General features: G+C 33.9%; 1 protein-coding gene across 4 annotated transcripts in view; it reads left to right on the top strand.

Moving 5' to 3' along the window:
* OMA1 (OMA1 zinc metallopeptidase) overlaps positions 1 to 17,880 on the top strand; it is a 76,589-nt gene that overhangs the window by 10,202 nt on the left and 48,507 nt on the right. For all 4 annotated transcript variants that reach the window (XM_067726320.1, XM_067726318.1, XM_067726316.1 and 1 more), the window contains exons 4-7: positions 1,979 to 2,152; positions 2,252 to 2,359; positions 5,111 to 5,239; positions 8,972 to 9,046. In XM_067726320.1, the coding sequence (XP_067582421.1) occupies positions 1,979 to 2,152; positions 2,252 to 2,359; positions 5,111 to 5,239; positions 8,972 to 9,046 (486 nt within the window). The remainder of the gene's footprint in view (positions 1 to 1,978; positions 2,153 to 2,251; positions 2,360 to 5,110; positions 5,240 to 8,971; positions 9,047 to 17,880) is intronic.

Raw genomic sequence — 17,880 nt, 5'->3', positions numbered from 1 at the left:
TCTGTAATTTGAATTTTTGTACCTTGAAAATAAAGTAGAATAAGATATTCTCTCCCCCCCCGCACATCAATTTTGGCTATTTATTATATTTTTTGAATGCAAAATAAAGTTGGAATTCAGAAGTCTTAACCTCCTTGGAAAGTATAGTCACTCAAGTAGTTAAACATTTTATACCACTAGTGAGTTCCTTGAGGACGGATCATCTTTCTATCTCTCGTGCTTGGCACATAAACAGTATAGACAAACCTCATCTTATTGTTCTTTGCTTTATTACACTTTGCAGATGTTGCATTTTTAAAAATTGGAGGTTTGTGGCAACGCTGTGTCAAGCAAGTCTATCGGCGCCATTTTTCCAACAGCATTTGCTTACTTCGTATCTCTAGGTCACTTTTCGGTAATTCTTGCAATATTTCAAGCCTTTTCATTATTATTGTATTTGTTAGGCAAAAAAGATTATGACTTGCTCAAGGCTTAGATGATGGTTAGCATTTTTTAGCTATAAGGTGTTCTTTAAGGTATGTACATTGTTTCTTTTAGACATAATGCTGTTGCACACAGTATGTACTGGGAAACCAAAAATTCATGTGACTCATTTTACTAAGATATTCACTTTGTGGTGAATATCTCATTAAAGATATCGAGAACTGGAATTGAACCCACAGTGTCTCTGAGGTGCGCCTGTATATGCTCAATTAATATTTGTGGAATTTATAACCTCACTTGACAGCTTTGTCATGGTTAGATTTTTATTTCAGTTGAGCTTCTGAGTTTGTTAATGGAAAGTTACCATAAAAAAGGAAATAACAATGGTTTTTCACTAAAAAGATTGTTCTTAATAAAGATAAGACCAATCTCTTCTATACAGTTTATACAGAGATTTGAGATGTTTCTTAGAATAGTCTAGTTAGAAGCAAGTTTGAGGAAAGTGTTCTGTTAAGATTGAGAAAGGCCTAGTGTTAAATTAGTGTTATCTTCTACCATTTATATCACTAAGAAGCTTTAAAAAATTATATACATGTACATATATTTTTTTTCTTATTTTTTAGCCTACAAATGTAATACCTGTTGGTTATGAAAATTCAAACACATGCTCTTATGGGATTATTATAAAGTACTGTAATTACATATAATTTTGTTTGTTGTATCTACTTCAGTGTTTTTCTTTGTTTCAGACAGTTTACACTGGTGACTTGTGCTTTTAAAAAATGCTATATAAAGACTTTCAAATTCACATTCTATAAAATCATGTTTTTAATGCATCTCAAGGAGGAAGGTTACGAACTTCTTGATTCATATATGAAAGAAATTATACATTTTATGGAAATTTAATATTTTAAGAACATCCTCACTTTTCAAAGTACACTTGAAAGAGTCTCATGAATATAGCTTCAGCAAAAGTGTCTTCATATGGTGGTTAGTCTTAATTAGCATAATATAGAGAAAATGATATGCCCATTAGTTCTAAAAGTTTAGTAATTTCAATCTATCTGGCTAAAGCGCTTTAAAATTAATGAAGTGTCCTTTTTTGGCAGAAGTTTAACTTTCTTAATAAGTATAGGGTGTTTTTCTATTCAGTATGTTATGAAAGTAATTTTCTTTTGTATTTTACTTTCTTATATGAAATCTTTCTGTTCTCTAGGCAATGTTTTGTTTTCTAAAATATTTAGGAAGTTAGAAATAATATTTAAGCATTTTATTTGTTTATAGGCTAATAGAAAAGATGAGTGAATTTTTATTTCAACCAATTTATATGAAAAATCTTAGTTATTAGAATTTATTCTCTTTGTGAGAAACCAGATTGCCTTTGCATAAATAATTCAAATTTGAAATTTTTTGAGTATTTAATATGTGCATATTTTTACATATTTAGAAATTAAAGTGTTCAACAGTAAGTGCCATATAGCACTCCTTAAAGCAACATAAAAATTTTGTAGAGCTAACACTCTCTTAGAGACTACTTTTCTTTTTAATCTTTCAGTGGATGGAAGAATTTAAAAATGATATGCTAACTGAGAAAGACACCCGATACATGGCTGTTAAAGAAGTGGTTCATCATTTAATTGAATGCAATAAAGATATTCCAGGGATCTCTGAGATCAATTGGATAATTCACGTGGTTGATTCCCCAGATATAAATGCCTTTGTGCTTCCAGTACGTAAATGTTACCCAGCCTAATTTTTAATTGTTAAATTTAACGTCCTTGTTTTTTATGTTGTTCTAATTCCTTACATTATTTTCATTATGGTGCAGAACGGACAAGTGTTTATCTTCACTGGGCTTTTAAATAGTGTGACTGATATTCATCAGCTGTCCTTCCTTCTGGGCCATGAAATAGCACATGCAGTACTTGAACATGCCGTAAGTACCTAAAATGAATGTTCAGTTGTTGAAACACTCCTTTGAAATTAGCAAGTTAAATCTTTTAGAGAACTGAATCTTTTCAGTTATTTTTTATGATGGAATTTTAGTTTTTAATAATTGACTTATTCTGTTACCTGAGAAAGTATGATTGGCTAATTTTGAGAATTTTTATCATCTTTAGTGTTTTATACTGAATAATTAGTGTTTCTGTTAAATACTATTTTTATCATCTGTCTTTTTTGCTAAGAAGTGATTATTCTCAACCTGTAATTATTTCAAATTAGATTTTAAACTTTCCATAATTATTAACATACTTAGAATCTAGTCAGCAAATCAACTGTAAGAAAGTGATATTACTATTCAAGTGGTAAATGTTTTCTTACTTCTTTATTCATTCTCAGAGGATAGCTTAGAGCATCTTTGAAAATGTCTAGAATGATATGCCATGTATAATTAATGCAGAGTAATAATAATGATACCTTGCCATTTTACAGTTTACTGAGTTTTTTAATACCTTCTCATTCATAATTTTAATACTATCCTCATGAGGTAGGTATTTAATATCCCTATATTACAGGGGTCCTCAAACCCCGGGCCGTCTACTGGTCCTGGGCTGCACAGCAGGAGGTGAGCGGCAGGCGGGTGAGCGAAGCTTCATCTGCCGCTCCCCATCGCTCGCATTACCCCCTGAACCATCCCCCCACCCTGTCTGTGGAAAAATTGTTTTTCATGAAACCGGTCCCTGGTGCCAAAAAGGTTGGGGACTGCTGCTATATTATACACGAGGTCTCTAATGTTTAAAAACATGACTAACGTGACAAACTGGCGGAATTGGAACTTTAATCAAGGTTTTCTGTTTGCAAGTCTGGCACTGCTTCCTCTTCCCACAGTTACCCGGCTGTTGGCAGCACTTTCCTCATACATCATAGAATTCAGGTAGATTTATATCCCCTTGTGAATATACATCTGTTTGACTTGGTGTGAATCTAGAAAACTAATATGTTTGTTTACTCATATTTTTATTTTTATTCATTAAAAATTGTGCATGGCTCATTTGTTTACATGATTAGAGAGAGGTGTATTTTTTAATTGAAAACACAAAGGTAAATAGTGGAAGGATTGTGAATATATCAGAAATGCAAGTGGAAATGATAATGTTATTAATTCCTCTAAATGTCATCTCAAATTCTGTCTTTTCCTTAGAGTATCAATAAGATGAGGTGGACCAAAGTTGTGCTATTCTAGAGCGCAAATAGTAATTATCTCCTTTATTTCTTCTGAGTTACAGGAAAATAGAAAAAAATTTCTTCCTCAAACGCATACATACAAGAATAAATCTAAGCAGTTGAAATACGTTATATCTTTCTAGAAATGGCTTTATAACTGCAAAATCAATCAATTTGGGCCATTTTTAGTTTTTAAAAGGTGTTCATTTCAGCACATTAGTTTTTCTGGCATCTGGGTCAGTGCCTTGTTCAGCATAATGTTGTCATCTCTATCGGTGCAAGAGCAATAATTAGACGAGACATAAAAAGCAAATGGTCTTAAAAATAGGAAATAGTTATTAATATTTCTTTGTTAGAGGTCTTAGACACTGTCAATACTATGTTTTCTCTTTTAGGAGTCTCCATTTTGTGTTTTCATTATTTCACAAATACAAATTTAAAAAAATTTTTAGTTTTCTAAGATTATGTAATAACAATTATATTCTTTAATAATTAATTACAAGGATTTTCTCTTCTATAATGACTTCATCATTTAGTGCTACAATAATTCCATAATTGTTTTTCATGAGTCTTACAATGAAGCAAAGAATGCTTTGTGAAGGCAGATTATATTCAGAAGTAGTCTAGGTGATTATTTTTAGTTGTTAGCCATGTTTCATACATTCAAGTAATGATTCCTATATTATCAGTATCAGCACTACAATAACATTTATTCAGCAACTTTAGTGAGGAACAATGAACAGTCCAGTGCAGTAAACTTATATTTAGATATTACTACTCCAAACAACTATTTTAAGTAAAACATTTTTTGGTTACTGCTATAAGTAAATACAAAAAATCATATAACTAAATTTCCTGGTGGGAAATACCAGGCTGATAAAGTTGCAGACTTGCATGACTCTTCACATATTAGGTCATGAAGTCAAAAGACTTTTATTTAAAAAATAAATTTCTAATATTTTCCTGAATTGTTCCTTGTTTTAACTGCTTCATATGTTTGGTAGTGTTTGGTCTCTGTCTAAAAGTATAAGCATAATAAACATATTTATTTGATTTTTTAAAAAGATTTAGTGACTGTATTAGAAACTATAACTTCCTGGGTTTGATTCCTTGTTCTTTTACTAATTGCTTTTTGAATTTGGGCAACTCTTTTAATCTCTCTTCATCTTAGTTTACCTATAAAATAGGGAACAATTGTACCTATTTTACAAGATTATTATGCTTGTTAATATAAGACACTGTAGGTTAATGAACCTGTCATTGTATCTGAATGGTGGTAGTGGCTCAAGTAGTTATTAGTTGAATGAATAAATGAATGCATAAGTATGTACACAAGAGATGGGAAAAACAGACTGGGAAAGGATAAAGTGCACAGAAGAAAACGAATTTGCAGTCTTACGTGGCAAAGTTCAGTTAAACACATGTAATTATTTAATGTGATTACACACGATGAACTAGAAAATGTTAGCATGTACTATCTGAATTTATTAAGTGTAATTTTCATTATTTTGATTTTTCTCAGGCAGAAAAGGCTAGCTTGGTTCATTTCCTGGATTTCCTAGGTCTGATTTTTCTCACAATGATTTGGGCCATTTGTCCTCGAGATAGTTTGGCACTTTTGGGCCAGTGGATTCAGTCTAAATTGCAGGAGGTAAGTCTGAAACAATAAGTTGAATTTGCAATGGCCTGTGGTGAGGACATTTTACTGTAAAGGAAAAAGTACCAGAAATGTTTTCATACCTTATCATGAGTCTTGCCACGAAAAACGGGTGCTAATTTTTGGCGTCTTACGTCTTCTTATTTTTAGGGGATATTCTTCTTTTATTTTTTATTTATTGTTTCTGGCTGCATTGGGTCTTCGTGGCTGTGCACAGGCTTTTCTCTGGTTGCGGCGAGTGGAGGCTACCCTTCATTGCGGTGCGTGGGCTTCTCATTGTGGTGGCTTCTCTTGTTGTGGACTACGGGCTCTAGGCGCGCGGGCTTCAGTAGTTGTGGCTCGCGGGCTCTAGAGTGCAGTCTCAGTAGTTGTGGCGCACGGGCTTAGCTGCTCCGCGGCACGTGGGATCTTCCCGGACCAGGGCTTGAACCCGTGTCCCCTGCATTGGCAGGCAGATTGTCAACCACTGCGCCACCAGGGAAGCCCTTAGGGGATATTCTTAATAGTGAGCATTCAAATTAGAAAATATTACATCTCTTTTATGATGGAGATAGATGGATTAGAAGGGCTTGGCAACTTTTGGCTAGCTTTTTTTTTTTTTTTTTTGCATAGTTATTGTTCTTACAGAGAGAAACCCAGTCACAACCCTTTCTTTCCTTCTGTTGCTTTACCTTCAGACGTTCCCCTTTTGTCTCCTAGTAACAGTGGTGTACTCACTGGATGACTCTCCCTTCCCCCAAATATTTGCATTTTAATGGGGAACTCTTAAAACCTGTAAACTTTTATGGACGCAGGGTTGGCAGAAGCTGCTTGACTACCCTCATCTCCTCATTCCCAGTTAAATTAATGTTGCCTGGAAAATACTGAAAGGACAGTCTTAATAGGTGTTTGTTAACTTTTGTTTTTAGTACTTATGCATAATGATAGTCATCTGATAAAATTTTTTGAGTCCTCCATCTTGTTCAAAACAGTACACTACTGAAAGGAGGTCTTGCAATCTTAATATCTGCTTTGTTTAACTATGATTAGCTATTTTATTTTATGTCTTTCATCAGATATTTCTTCTTGTCCTGGGAGGTTTGGTTATTTAGGAACAATCTGTTATTTGTTTATTCAATGATTTGTGGAGCACCCATCAGAGTGCCATCTGGGTGCTGTTTAAATCCAATGTGTAAAATTCTTTGAGACAAATTGCTTTAGAAATTGAATAACTAAGTCTTTTATTCAGTGTTAGCATATCATTTGGTTTCATTTATATTGAAATAAAGGTTCTTAAACGGAAAAAGAAAGAATGGTTATTGCTTAGATTATAGAATCTCATATTTTGAATTTTATTTTTATCATTGATGTGCTGGGAAGTCAGAGAAGGTAATGTAGTTTTCCCCCCATTTATCAATAAATAGCTTTTTCTGTAATGGAATCAGGAGATTAAGTCATAAGAAAGATAACTGGAAGCTGTTTGTCCCTTGAAATACTTGATGATCCTGCTATTTGAGTATAATTCTCTAATAATTAAACTGAAAACGAAGTAAGGATTACTTCTGTTTGAACTCTTTTTCCCTAAATCAGGACCCCCTCCCAGTAGTTTTGGTGACAAGGAAATATTTCTTTCTCTGGAAGCTTGCTCATTGTCATTGGAGAGCAGAGGGGAATGCTGATAGTGAAGTTCTTGAGGGGGAATTGCTGACATTTTTTGGTCAGAGAAAGGAAGAGAGGAAGGAAGAAGTAGGGGGCCCTCACTTAACTGTCTGGGTACAATGTAGCAGCCCTCATAGAGCGCTACCAGGTAGGGTTTTGAGAGCTATTAATAATGATTATAGTAGCTAACATTTATTGAGTACTTACTGTATTGTAGGCACTAGGATAAACACTGTAGATTAATTTTGTACAGGGGTTAAGAATACAGGCTCTGATCAGATGGATCTGTGTTTGAATTTAATCTCTATTAGACCTAAATTTTATAGAACTTCAGCAGGTTACTTCACTTATTATAGGTTTCAGTTTCTTTATCTGTAAGTTTAGATAATAGTAGTGGCTAACTCAAACATTATTGTGGGTTTAATTATACATTTAAAACAGCATTTCTCAATATAGGCACTGTTGACATTTTGAATTGACAAAGAATTGACAAGATAATTCTTTGTTGTGGGGAATTGTCCTCTGCATTGCAGAATGTTCAGTGGCTTCTACACGTCTAGATGCCTCTACACATCTGGCCTCTACCCACTAGATGCCAGTAGCACTCCCCCCTTTCTTCCCAGCCCCAGCTGTGACAATCAAAAATATCTCCAGACATTTCCAAATGTCCCTGAGGGACAATATCACGTCCAGTTGAGAACCACTGATTGAAAGCATTTAGCACAGTACCTGGTACCAAGTAAGGACTCAACAAATGGGAGTTATTATTATTAATTATTATTTGCTCATTTTATTCTCTCTGCAACTCTAGGAGTTTGGTACTGTTACTGCTCCATTTTACATATGATGCTATTGGGCTTAGAGGCGTTAAAAAATTAGCCCAGAACTAATAGTTAATACACATCAGCATTTGGGCTTGAACACGTTTCTTTCCTTTTAAAGCCAATGTTTTTAATTGGTTATACTACCGGCAGATTCGTTGGGACACCTGCAGACTGCTTATGGAAAGTGCAGACACTATATAATATAGTTCAGCAACCTAAAACAGACATGATCGAGAAGGAAGCAAGTCATATCTAATGGTCATATACAATGGATTAGATTGATTTTACTATTTCTAGCCATTACTGACATGCAGCTACCTCTGAAAAATTGCTTCCCCAATTAATAGCTCTTCTCTCAAAAATCCTGCCTATTGATCCATCTTCTACAAAGTTTTAGTACTTACTGAAAATTAGTATTTAAGTGGAAAGCATTCACATAAATACAAGTAATTAGGAAAATTACAGTTATAATATCTATTTGTATTCTTTTATTGAAGTTGGAAGAAAAGTTCATTTTCCTAACTAATCGATACTTAGAAAACAAAGAGGAAATTAAGATAATATGTCAAAGAAAGAACATTCTGCTATATGGTTAATTTTCTAACTGAAATAAATCCTCTAGTAGTGTCACTGGCTATTATATAGCTATAGTTTTTCAATTTTCTTTTAAAACTGCAAGATCACAATGTTCCTTGGTCATATTAAAAATCCTGCATCAATAAGCTTTCTTAGGGAATCCTCTACATAGTAAGTAGAGATTATAATTGGAAAAATACAAGTCCACTGTATGACACTGTGGACTCTCCAAAAGTTTGCAGGCATGGTTTTTTCCTATTCTTTCCATGTTTTAAAAATATTAATCTCTGGGCATCCCTGGGGGCGCGGTGGTTGAGAGTCCGCCTGCCGATGCAGGGGACACGGGTTCGTGCCCCGGTCCGGGAAGATCCCACATGCCGCGGAGCGGCTGGGCCCGTGAGCCATGGCCGCTGACCCTGCGCGTCCGGAGGCTGTGCTCTGCAACGGGAGAGGCCACAATGGTGAGAGGCCCGCGTACCGCAAAAAAAAAAAAAAAAAAAAAAATCTCTGATGGAGGAAATAAAGGCTGCACTTTGTTTTATACCATGGTGTTCTTTAAATGTTTATCATGGAGAGCATAAAAGCTATATCCTAGGTACTTCATGAAATTAATTTTTAAAATCTCATTTTTTGCTCCTTTTGTTATGAAATAGCCTTAATGGAACTTTTCTTTCTTATTTCTTCTTAGTTTATGTTTGATAGACCATATAGTAGAACACTGGAGGCTGAAGCTGACAAAATTGGACTACAACTTGCTGCAAAGGTAAAATATTTAGTAGCTGAGAATACACAGTGTCCTTCACATAGTAAAAGATAAATGTGTGTCATCTTAATGAGGTTTGGCATGGGCATAGAATGAAGGTTGGGCTATGTATAATTTTTCATTAATACCTTTTTAAGTCTGTGCCCTCTTTGCTATCTTTATTTTATTCCTTTCCCTTAGTTTGCTGATCTAAGGAGGCTTTTTGAGTAAGTAAGATGATGTGTAGCTGTTTTTCCCCACTTGGAGAAAGGTTTACCTTACTGTAGCTGTATTCCTGGCTAAGCAACCTGAATTTTCACCATTTAAATAAACGATAGAAGAGCAGGCTTATTACTCTGTATCTTTCAGACTATTTTTGTTGCAGCAGATGGCTTATTTTTGCTAGCCACAGAGAGCAGCTCTGGGCCTTTACTCTGGTTTACGTTGGCTTTGTTCATATCTACCTAACAGGTCACTTCATGCCTGGCTGCTGTTTTTAATCACCTGTGATAACTGCATATTATTAGTAGGATTTAGCATTAAAAGTAAAACTGTATTTTTAAAAATGAATGAAAACAGTGCCACTTCACATATTAAATTCAAATTGTATTTGATTCTTTGTTGAGTTTTCAGTAGTTATTAAAAGTCCTAACTATTGAAAATTACTATTATCTGAATTTCTCATTATGAGTTTTGTGGATTTAATTTCATAAATCAAGATATTAGTCATTCACAAAACCAGTGTTCTTTGAATGTTACATAAGTAGAATTAAGTGAATTATCAGACTGCATAGATGAAGAGGTTCCCAAATGATGGGCCACAGATTGGCTCTATCAAGAATTTCCTAATTTTAATGTACTACAGTCTGAAATTTTCCCTCTAGGTAAGTGCATTCTGTGTTCTGATTAAGAAATCTTTGCTTTTTTCAGTAAATTGTTCCTGTTTTATTTCCAAGAAGTTTTATTGTTTTGTTAAATATAAGGAGGAGGTCAAGATAATTTTTTTCTCATGTGGATATCTAATAGACTCAGCACTATTTATTGAAGAGTTTATCTTTTCTCCACTATACTTCAGTGTCTCTTTGTCATTTATGTGGGAGGCTATATGTAAGTCTGTTTCTGGACTCCCTGTTGTATTCCATTGGCCTGTTATTTGTCTTTGAGCCAATACCACATTGTCATTGTAGCTGTGTAATAAGTCTCGATATCTGATATCTTGATGTCTTGATTTCTGTCCTCCAATGTTGTTCTGCAATATTGACTTGGCTATTCTTGGTCCTTTGCTTTTTCATATAAATTTCAGAATCAGCTTGTTAAATCACATACCTGTACAAAACCATGCCTGGGATTTTGATGGGAATTGTGTGCCTCAAATATAGATCAATATGGGGACAGCTGACTAGTGTCAACAGTATTGAGTCTTCCAATCCATGGATGGTGTATTTGTCCATTTGTTTAGATGTTCTTTAATTTCTTTCAGTGATGCTTTGAAATTTTTTTTTGTGTGTAGGACTTATACATCTTTTGTTAGATTTATTGCTTAGTGTTTGACATTTTTGATGTTATAAACAATGTCATTGAAAAAACAAATTTGCCTATATATAGAAATACAGTTTGTTTTTATCATTGACTTTGTATCCAGCAACCTTGTTAAATAAATTCACTTAATTCTAATAGTGTGTAGATTCTTTTAGATTTTTACATATACATAGTTATGTTGTCTGGGAATAATAACAGCTTTATTGCTTCCTTTCCATTCTGTATACTTCCTTTTTTTTTTTACCTAATTGCAATGGCCAGAAACTTCAGCACAGTGTTGATGGTGGACACCTTTGTTTCTTCATGATCTTAGTGGAAAAGTATTCAGTATTTCACCATTAATTCTGATGTTTGTTGTAAGCTTTTTTTAAACCTGACTTTTGTCAGATAGGAGTTTCCCGTCTATTTCTAATATGCTAAGAGATTTTTAAAAATTATGAATATTAAGTTTTTCAAATGGCTTTTCTGCACTTATTGATGATTTTATAGTTTTTCTCCTTTAATCTGTTAATGTGGCAAATTACAATAATTTTTTTTGTTTAAAAAATGACAATTTTTTATTTTTGAAATAGACCAATTTTGTCAATTATATTAACCTTTTAATGTATTGCTGGAGTTGGTCTGCTAATGTTTAGTTTAGAATGTTTCTGTGTTCATAGGAGGTAGTAGCTTGGAATTTTCTTGTAATGTCTTGTCAGGTTTTGGTATCAACATTATGCTGGTCTCATAAAATGCATTGGGTGGTGTTCCTTCTTCTTTGTAAGAGTTTCTGTAAGAAGAGTGATATTTATTTTTTCAGTGTTTGGATAAAGCCATACGGGCCTACACATTTCTTTGTGGAAGGGTATTTAATTATGGATTCAATAGATGTGTAACTACTCTTTAATAGATGTAAAACTATTCAGATTTTTATATCAGTTTTCATAAGTTTTGTTTTTCTAGGAACTTAGGTTTTGTTTAAACTTTCAGTATTATTGGTATAAAGTTGTTTTGATATACTCTTCTTATATCTTTAATGTCTCAAGGATTCCTGCATTCTACAGATATAGTTTTAAAATGTCCCCTTTGTTCCTAGTATTGGTGATACATGCTTTGTCTCTTTGCTAGATTTTATTACATTCATTAATCTTTTCAAAAAGATGTTTTGGCTTTGCTTATTTTCTCTATTCTATGTTTGTTTTCTATTGTTTCAGTTACTGTTGTTATCTTTATTATTTCCTTCTGCTTTGAGCTTTATCTGCTGTTCTTCCTGACTTCTTTAGATAGATACTTAAGTCATTGATTTGTCATTTTCTTTTCTAATGTATCCATTTATGCCTAGCCGTTTTCTTTTCAGAATATCTCGTCATATTGCAAGTGTTGATATGTTTTTGTTTTTTTCAGTTTAAAATATATTCTTGTTTTCATTGTAATTTCTTCTCTGACCCATGGGTCGTTTAGAAGTATATTCCTTAGTTTCTAAACATTTGTTGGTTTCCTTAGTTTCTAAACATTCCTTGATTTCTAAACATTTACCTTTTGTTTTTGATGTCTAGCTTAATTACAGTCTGATGGGAGAATATACTGAATGGTGAATTCTTTAAAATTTGTTCAGTTTTGCTTTATGGCTCAGCATGTTACCAAGTTTGTTAAAAAGGTATGCACTTGAAAGTGGATTCTGCCATTGTGGATGCAGTGTTCTACGTATGTCCATTTTGTCAAGTTTGTTAAATCTGTTGTTTCAGATCATCTATATCCTTGCTGAATTTTTTTCTCTGCTTTTTTTTTTTCTAGTTACCAAGAGAGGTTAGTCTCTCGTGATTCTGAATTTTTCTGTTTTTCCTTTTAGTCCTATTAATTTTTACTTTTTATATTTTAATACTATTTTTAGCATACTCATATAGGATTGTTAGAGTTTACTGGTAGCTTGATCCTTTTATCAATATGTAATCCCTCTTGGGCTCTAGTAATGCTTCTCGCCTGCAGTTCTCTTTTTCCTTTATTAGTATTGTCGTGACAGCTTTCTTTTGGTTAGTGCTTGCCTGTCATATCTTACTACATTCTTTTATTTTCAAGTTTTCTGTGTTCTTATGTGTGTGCCTCTTATAAGTAACACATAGTTGTTTTCTCGTCCTTGCTGTATTTTGGATGTTTTTAGTCTGTTTATATTTTTAATTTGTATTTCTTAATGACTAATGCTGTGGAGGATATGTTTATGTGTGTACTGGCCATTCATGTACCTTCTTTTGTTAACTGTCTTTTTAGATATTTTACTCAGTTTTAAATTGAGTTGTCTTCTTATTCTTACATTGTAAGAGTTCTTTATACATATGCTGGATATAAGTCCTTTGTCAAATATTTGTGCAAATATTTTCTCTTATTCTGTGACTTGCTTTATTTTTTTATAGTGTGTTTTGAACAATAAAAGTTTAAAATTTTTATGAAATCTAATTTTTCTACTTTGTGTTTAATTTACTCTTTCTCTAGTTTTATAATGTAGGTGCTTAGATCATTGGTTTAGACTTTCTTCTTATTTAGAATAGCATTTAAAGCTCTAAATTTCCCACTCTGCATTGTTTTAGCTAGACACAGATTTTGATATGTTGTATTTTTATTTTCAGTTACACAGATTTTGATATGTTGTATTTTTATTTTCAGTTAAGTCAGAATATTTTCTAAAATTTCCATTGTGATTTCTTCTTTCATCCATGTGTTGTTCAGCAGTGAGTCATTTAATATCCAGGTATTTGGAGTTTGTCTAAACGTTTATTTCTAATTAATTATTTCATGGTCAGAGAATATACTTTGTGAGAATTTAATTTTTTCAACTCTGTTGGGACTTGTTTTATGGTGTATCATTTGGTCTATTTTGGTGACTGTTCCATCACTTGAAAAAATGTGTATTCAGTATTTGCTGAGTGTGTACTCTATAAATATCAATTAAGTTAAGGTAGTTTATAGAGTCATTAAATCTTCTATATCTTCTGATTTTTTGTCTACTTGCTGTTGAGTAAGGAGTTTTGAAATCTTTAACCGTGACTGTGGATTTGTCTATTTTTTCTTTCAGTTCTGTTAGTTTCTGCTTCCTGAATTTTGAAGCTCTCTATTAGGTGCATACACATGTGGGATTATTTTATCCTCTTATTGAACTGGTTGATTATTGTGAAGTATTTTTTTATTTGTCTCTAGCAATACTCTGAAGTATTTTTTGTTTGGCATTAATTTTTTTAAATTTATTTTTTATTGAAGTATGGTTGAATTACAATGTTGTGTTAATTACTGCCGTACAGCAGTGACTCAGTTATAGATATATATGCATTCTTTTCCATATTCTTTTTTTTTTTTTAATTTATTTGGTTGTGCTGTCTCTTAGTTGTGACCTGCAGGCTCCTTATTTGCGGCACATGGGCTACTTAGTTGTGGCATGCGAACTCTTAGTTGTGGCATGCATGTGGGATCTACTTCCCTGACCAGAGATCGAACCCAGGCCCCCTGCATTGGCAACGTGCAGTCTTAACCACTGCACCACCAGGGAAGTCCCTTATTTTTCATGTCTTTTCCATTATGGTTTATCACAGGATATTGAATATAGTTCCCTGTGCTACACAGTAGGACCCTGTTGTTTATCCATTCTGTACATACCAATTTGCATCTGCTAATCCCAAACTCACGATCCCTCTCCCACCTCCCTCCCCCTTGGCAACCACTAGTCTAATCTCTATGTCCCTTTTTCTGTTTCTGTTTCATAGATAGGTTTGTGTTGCATTTTAGATTCTACATATAAGTGAAATCATATGGTATTTGTCTTTCTCTTTCTGACTTACTTCACTTAGTATGATAACCTGTAGTTGCATTCATGTTGCTGCAAATGGCATTATTTCATTCTTTTTTATGGCTGAGTACTATTCCATTGTATATATGTACCACATCTTCTTTATCCAGTCATCTGTCAATGGACATTTAGGTTGTTTCCATGTCTTGGCTATTGTGAATAGTGCTGCTATGAACATAGGGGTGCATGTATGTTTTTGAATTATAGTTTTGTCTAGATATATGCCCCAATCGAAAAATGCTCAGAAGACCTAAAGAGACATTTCTCCAAAGAAGACATACAGATGGCCAATAGGCACATGAAAAGATGCTCAACATTGCTAATTATTAGAGAAATACAAATCAAAACTAGAGTGAGGTACCACCTCACGCTGGTCAGAATGGCCATTGTTAAAAAGTCTACAAATAATAAATGCTGGAGAGGGTGTAGAGAAAAAGGAACCCTCCTACACTGTTGGTGGGAATGTAAGTTGGTGCAGCCAGTGTGGAAAACAGTATTGAGGTTCCTCAGAAAACTAAAAATAGAATTACCATATGATTCAGCAATCCTACTCCTGGGCATGTATCCTGGAATTAATTTTGTTTGACATTATTTTGCTTGACATTAATATAGACCCTCCAGCTTTCTTAGGTGTTATTGTTCACTTGGAATATCTTTTTCTGCCCATTTGTTTTCAAACTCTTTCAGTTTTTGTATTTAAAATGCATCTCTTACAGATGGCATAAACTAGGTTCTTGCGTTTTTGTTGTTTGACAATCTATGCCTTTAGTTTGAAGTGTATAGTCAATTTAGATTTAATGTAATTATTGATATGCTTGTATTTAGGTCTGCCATACTGCTATTTCTTTTATCTATTTTTTTGGTTGCTCTGTTCCTCCTTTTATTCCTTCTTTGAGTTAATCATACTTTTTAGTATTCCATTCATTGGCTTTTTAGATATAACACTTTGCATTATTTTTAATGGTTCCTTGTGGGATTACAATATGCATCTTTAACCTTTTGAAATCTACTTCAGGTTTTGTTTTTTTTTTATACAGCAGGTTCTTATTAGTCATCAGTTTTATACACATCAGTGAATACATGTCAATCCCAATTGCCCAATTCATCACACCACCCGACCCCCTGCGGCTTTCCCCCCTTGGTGTACATACATTTGTTCTCTACATCTGTGTCTCAATTTCTGCCCTGCAAACCGGTTCATCTGTACCATTTTTCTGGTTCCACATATATGTGTTAATACACGATATTTGTTTTTCTCTTTCTGACTTACTTCACTCTGTATAACAGTTTCTAGATCCATCAACGTCTCAACAAATGACCCAATTTTGTTCCTTTTTATGGCTGAGTAATATTCCATTGTATATATGTACCACATCTTCTTTATGCATTCTTCTGTCGATGGGCATTTAGGTTGCTTCCATGACCTGGCTATTGTAAATAGTGCTGTAGTGAACATTGGGGTGCATGTGTCTTTTTGAATGTGGTTTCTCTGGGTATATGCCCAGTAGTGGGATTGCTGGATCATATGGTAATTCTATTTTTAGTTTTTTAAGGAACCTGCATACCGTTCTCCATAGTGGCTGTATCAGTTTACATTCCCACCAACAGTGCAAGAGGTTTCCCTTTTCTCCACATCCTTTCCAGCATTTGTTTGTAGATTTTCTGATGAAGCCCATTCTAACTGCAGTGAGGTTATACCTCATTGTAGTTTTGATTTGCATTTCTCTAATAATTAGTGATATTGAGCAGCTTTTCATGTGATTATTGGCCATCTGTATGTCTTCTTTGGAGAAATGTCTATTTAGGTCTTCTGCCCATTTTTGTATTGGGTTGTTCATTCTTTTAATATTGAGCTGCATGAGCTGTTTATATATTTTGGAGATTAATCCTTTGTCCATTGATTCGTTGGCAAATATTTTCTCCTATTCTGAGGGTTGTCTTTTCATCTTGTTTATGGTTTCCTTTGCTGTGCAAAAGCTATGAAGTTTCATTAGGTCCCATTCATTTATTTTTATTTCTATTACTCTAAGAGGTGGATCAAAAAAGATCTTGCTGTAATTTATGTCAGAGTGTTCTTCCTTTGTTTTCCTCTAAGAGTTTTATAGTGTCCAGTCTTACATTTAGGTCCCTAATCCATTTTGAGTTTATTTCTGTGTATGGTGTTAGGGAGTGATCTAATTTCATTCTTTTACATGTAGCTGTCCAGTTTTCCCAGCACCACTTATTGAAGAGACTTTCTTTTCTCCATTGTATATCCTTGCCTCCTTTGTCATAGATTAGTTGACCATAGGTGCGTGGGTTTACCTCTGGGCTTTCTATCTTGTTCCATTGATCTGTGTTTCTATTTTTGTGCCAGTACCATATTGTCTTGATTCCTGTAGCTTTGTATTATAGTCTGAAGTCAGGGAGTCTGATTCCTTCAGCTCCATTTTTTTCCCTCAAGAATGGTTGGGCTATTTGGGGTCTTTTGTGTCTCCATACAAATTTTAAGGTTTTCTTTTTCTAGTTCCGTAAAAAAATGCCATTGGTAATTTGATAGGGATTGCATTGAATCTGTAGAATGCTTTGGGTAGTATAGTCATTTTCACAATATTGATTCTTCCAGTCCAAGAACATGGTATATCTCTCCATCTGTTGGTATCATCTTTAATTTCTTTCATCAGTGTCTTATAGTTTTCTGCATACAGGTCTTTTGTCTCTCTAGGTAGGTTTATTCCTAGGTATTTTATTCTTTTTGTTGCAATGGTAAATGGGAGTGTTTCCTTAATTTCTGTTTCACATTTTTCATCATTAGTGTATAGGAATGCAAGAGATTTCTGTGCATTAATTTTGTATCCTGCAACTTTACCAAATTCATTGATTAGCTCTAGTAGTTTTCTGGTGGCATTATCTGCAAACAGTGACCGTTTCACTTCTTCTTTTCCAATTTGTATTCCTTTTATTTCTTTTTCTTCTCTGATTGCTGAGACTAAGACTTCCAAAACTGTGTTGAATAATAGCGGTGAGAGTGGACATCCATGTCTTGTTCCTGATCTTAGATGAAATGCTTTCAGTTTTTCACTGTTGAGAATGATGTTTGCTGTGGGTTTGTCATATATGACCTTTATTATGTTGAGGTAGGTTCCCTCTATGCCCACTTTCTGGAGAGTTTTTATCATAAATGGGTGTTGAATTTTGTCAAAAGCTTTTTCTGAATCTATTGAGATGATCGTATGGTTTTTATTCTTCAGTTGTTAATATGGTGTATCACATTGATTGATTTGTGTATATTGAAGAATCCTTGCATCCCTGGGATAAATCCCACTTGATCATGGTATATGATCCTTTAAATGTGTTGTTGGATTCTGCTTGCTAGTATTTTGTTGAGGAGTTTTGCATCTATATTCATCAGTGATATTGGCCTGTAATTTTCCTTTTTTGTAGTATCTTTGTCTTGTTTTGGTATCAGGGTGATGGTGGCCTCATAGAATGGGTTTGGGAGTGTTCCTTCCTCTGCAATTTTTGG

The sequence above is a fragment of the Pseudorca crassidens genome, chromosome 2 (genome assembly GCF_039906515.1).
Source record: "Pseudorca crassidens isolate mPseCra1 chromosome 2, mPseCra1.hap1, whole genome shotgun sequence".
Classification (NCBI taxonomy): Eukaryota; Metazoa; Chordata; class Mammalia; order Artiodactyla; family Delphinidae; genus Pseudorca; species Pseudorca crassidens.
Note: the sequence above shows the minus strand (reverse complement) of the source record. Positions and strands in the feature narration are given on the sequence as shown.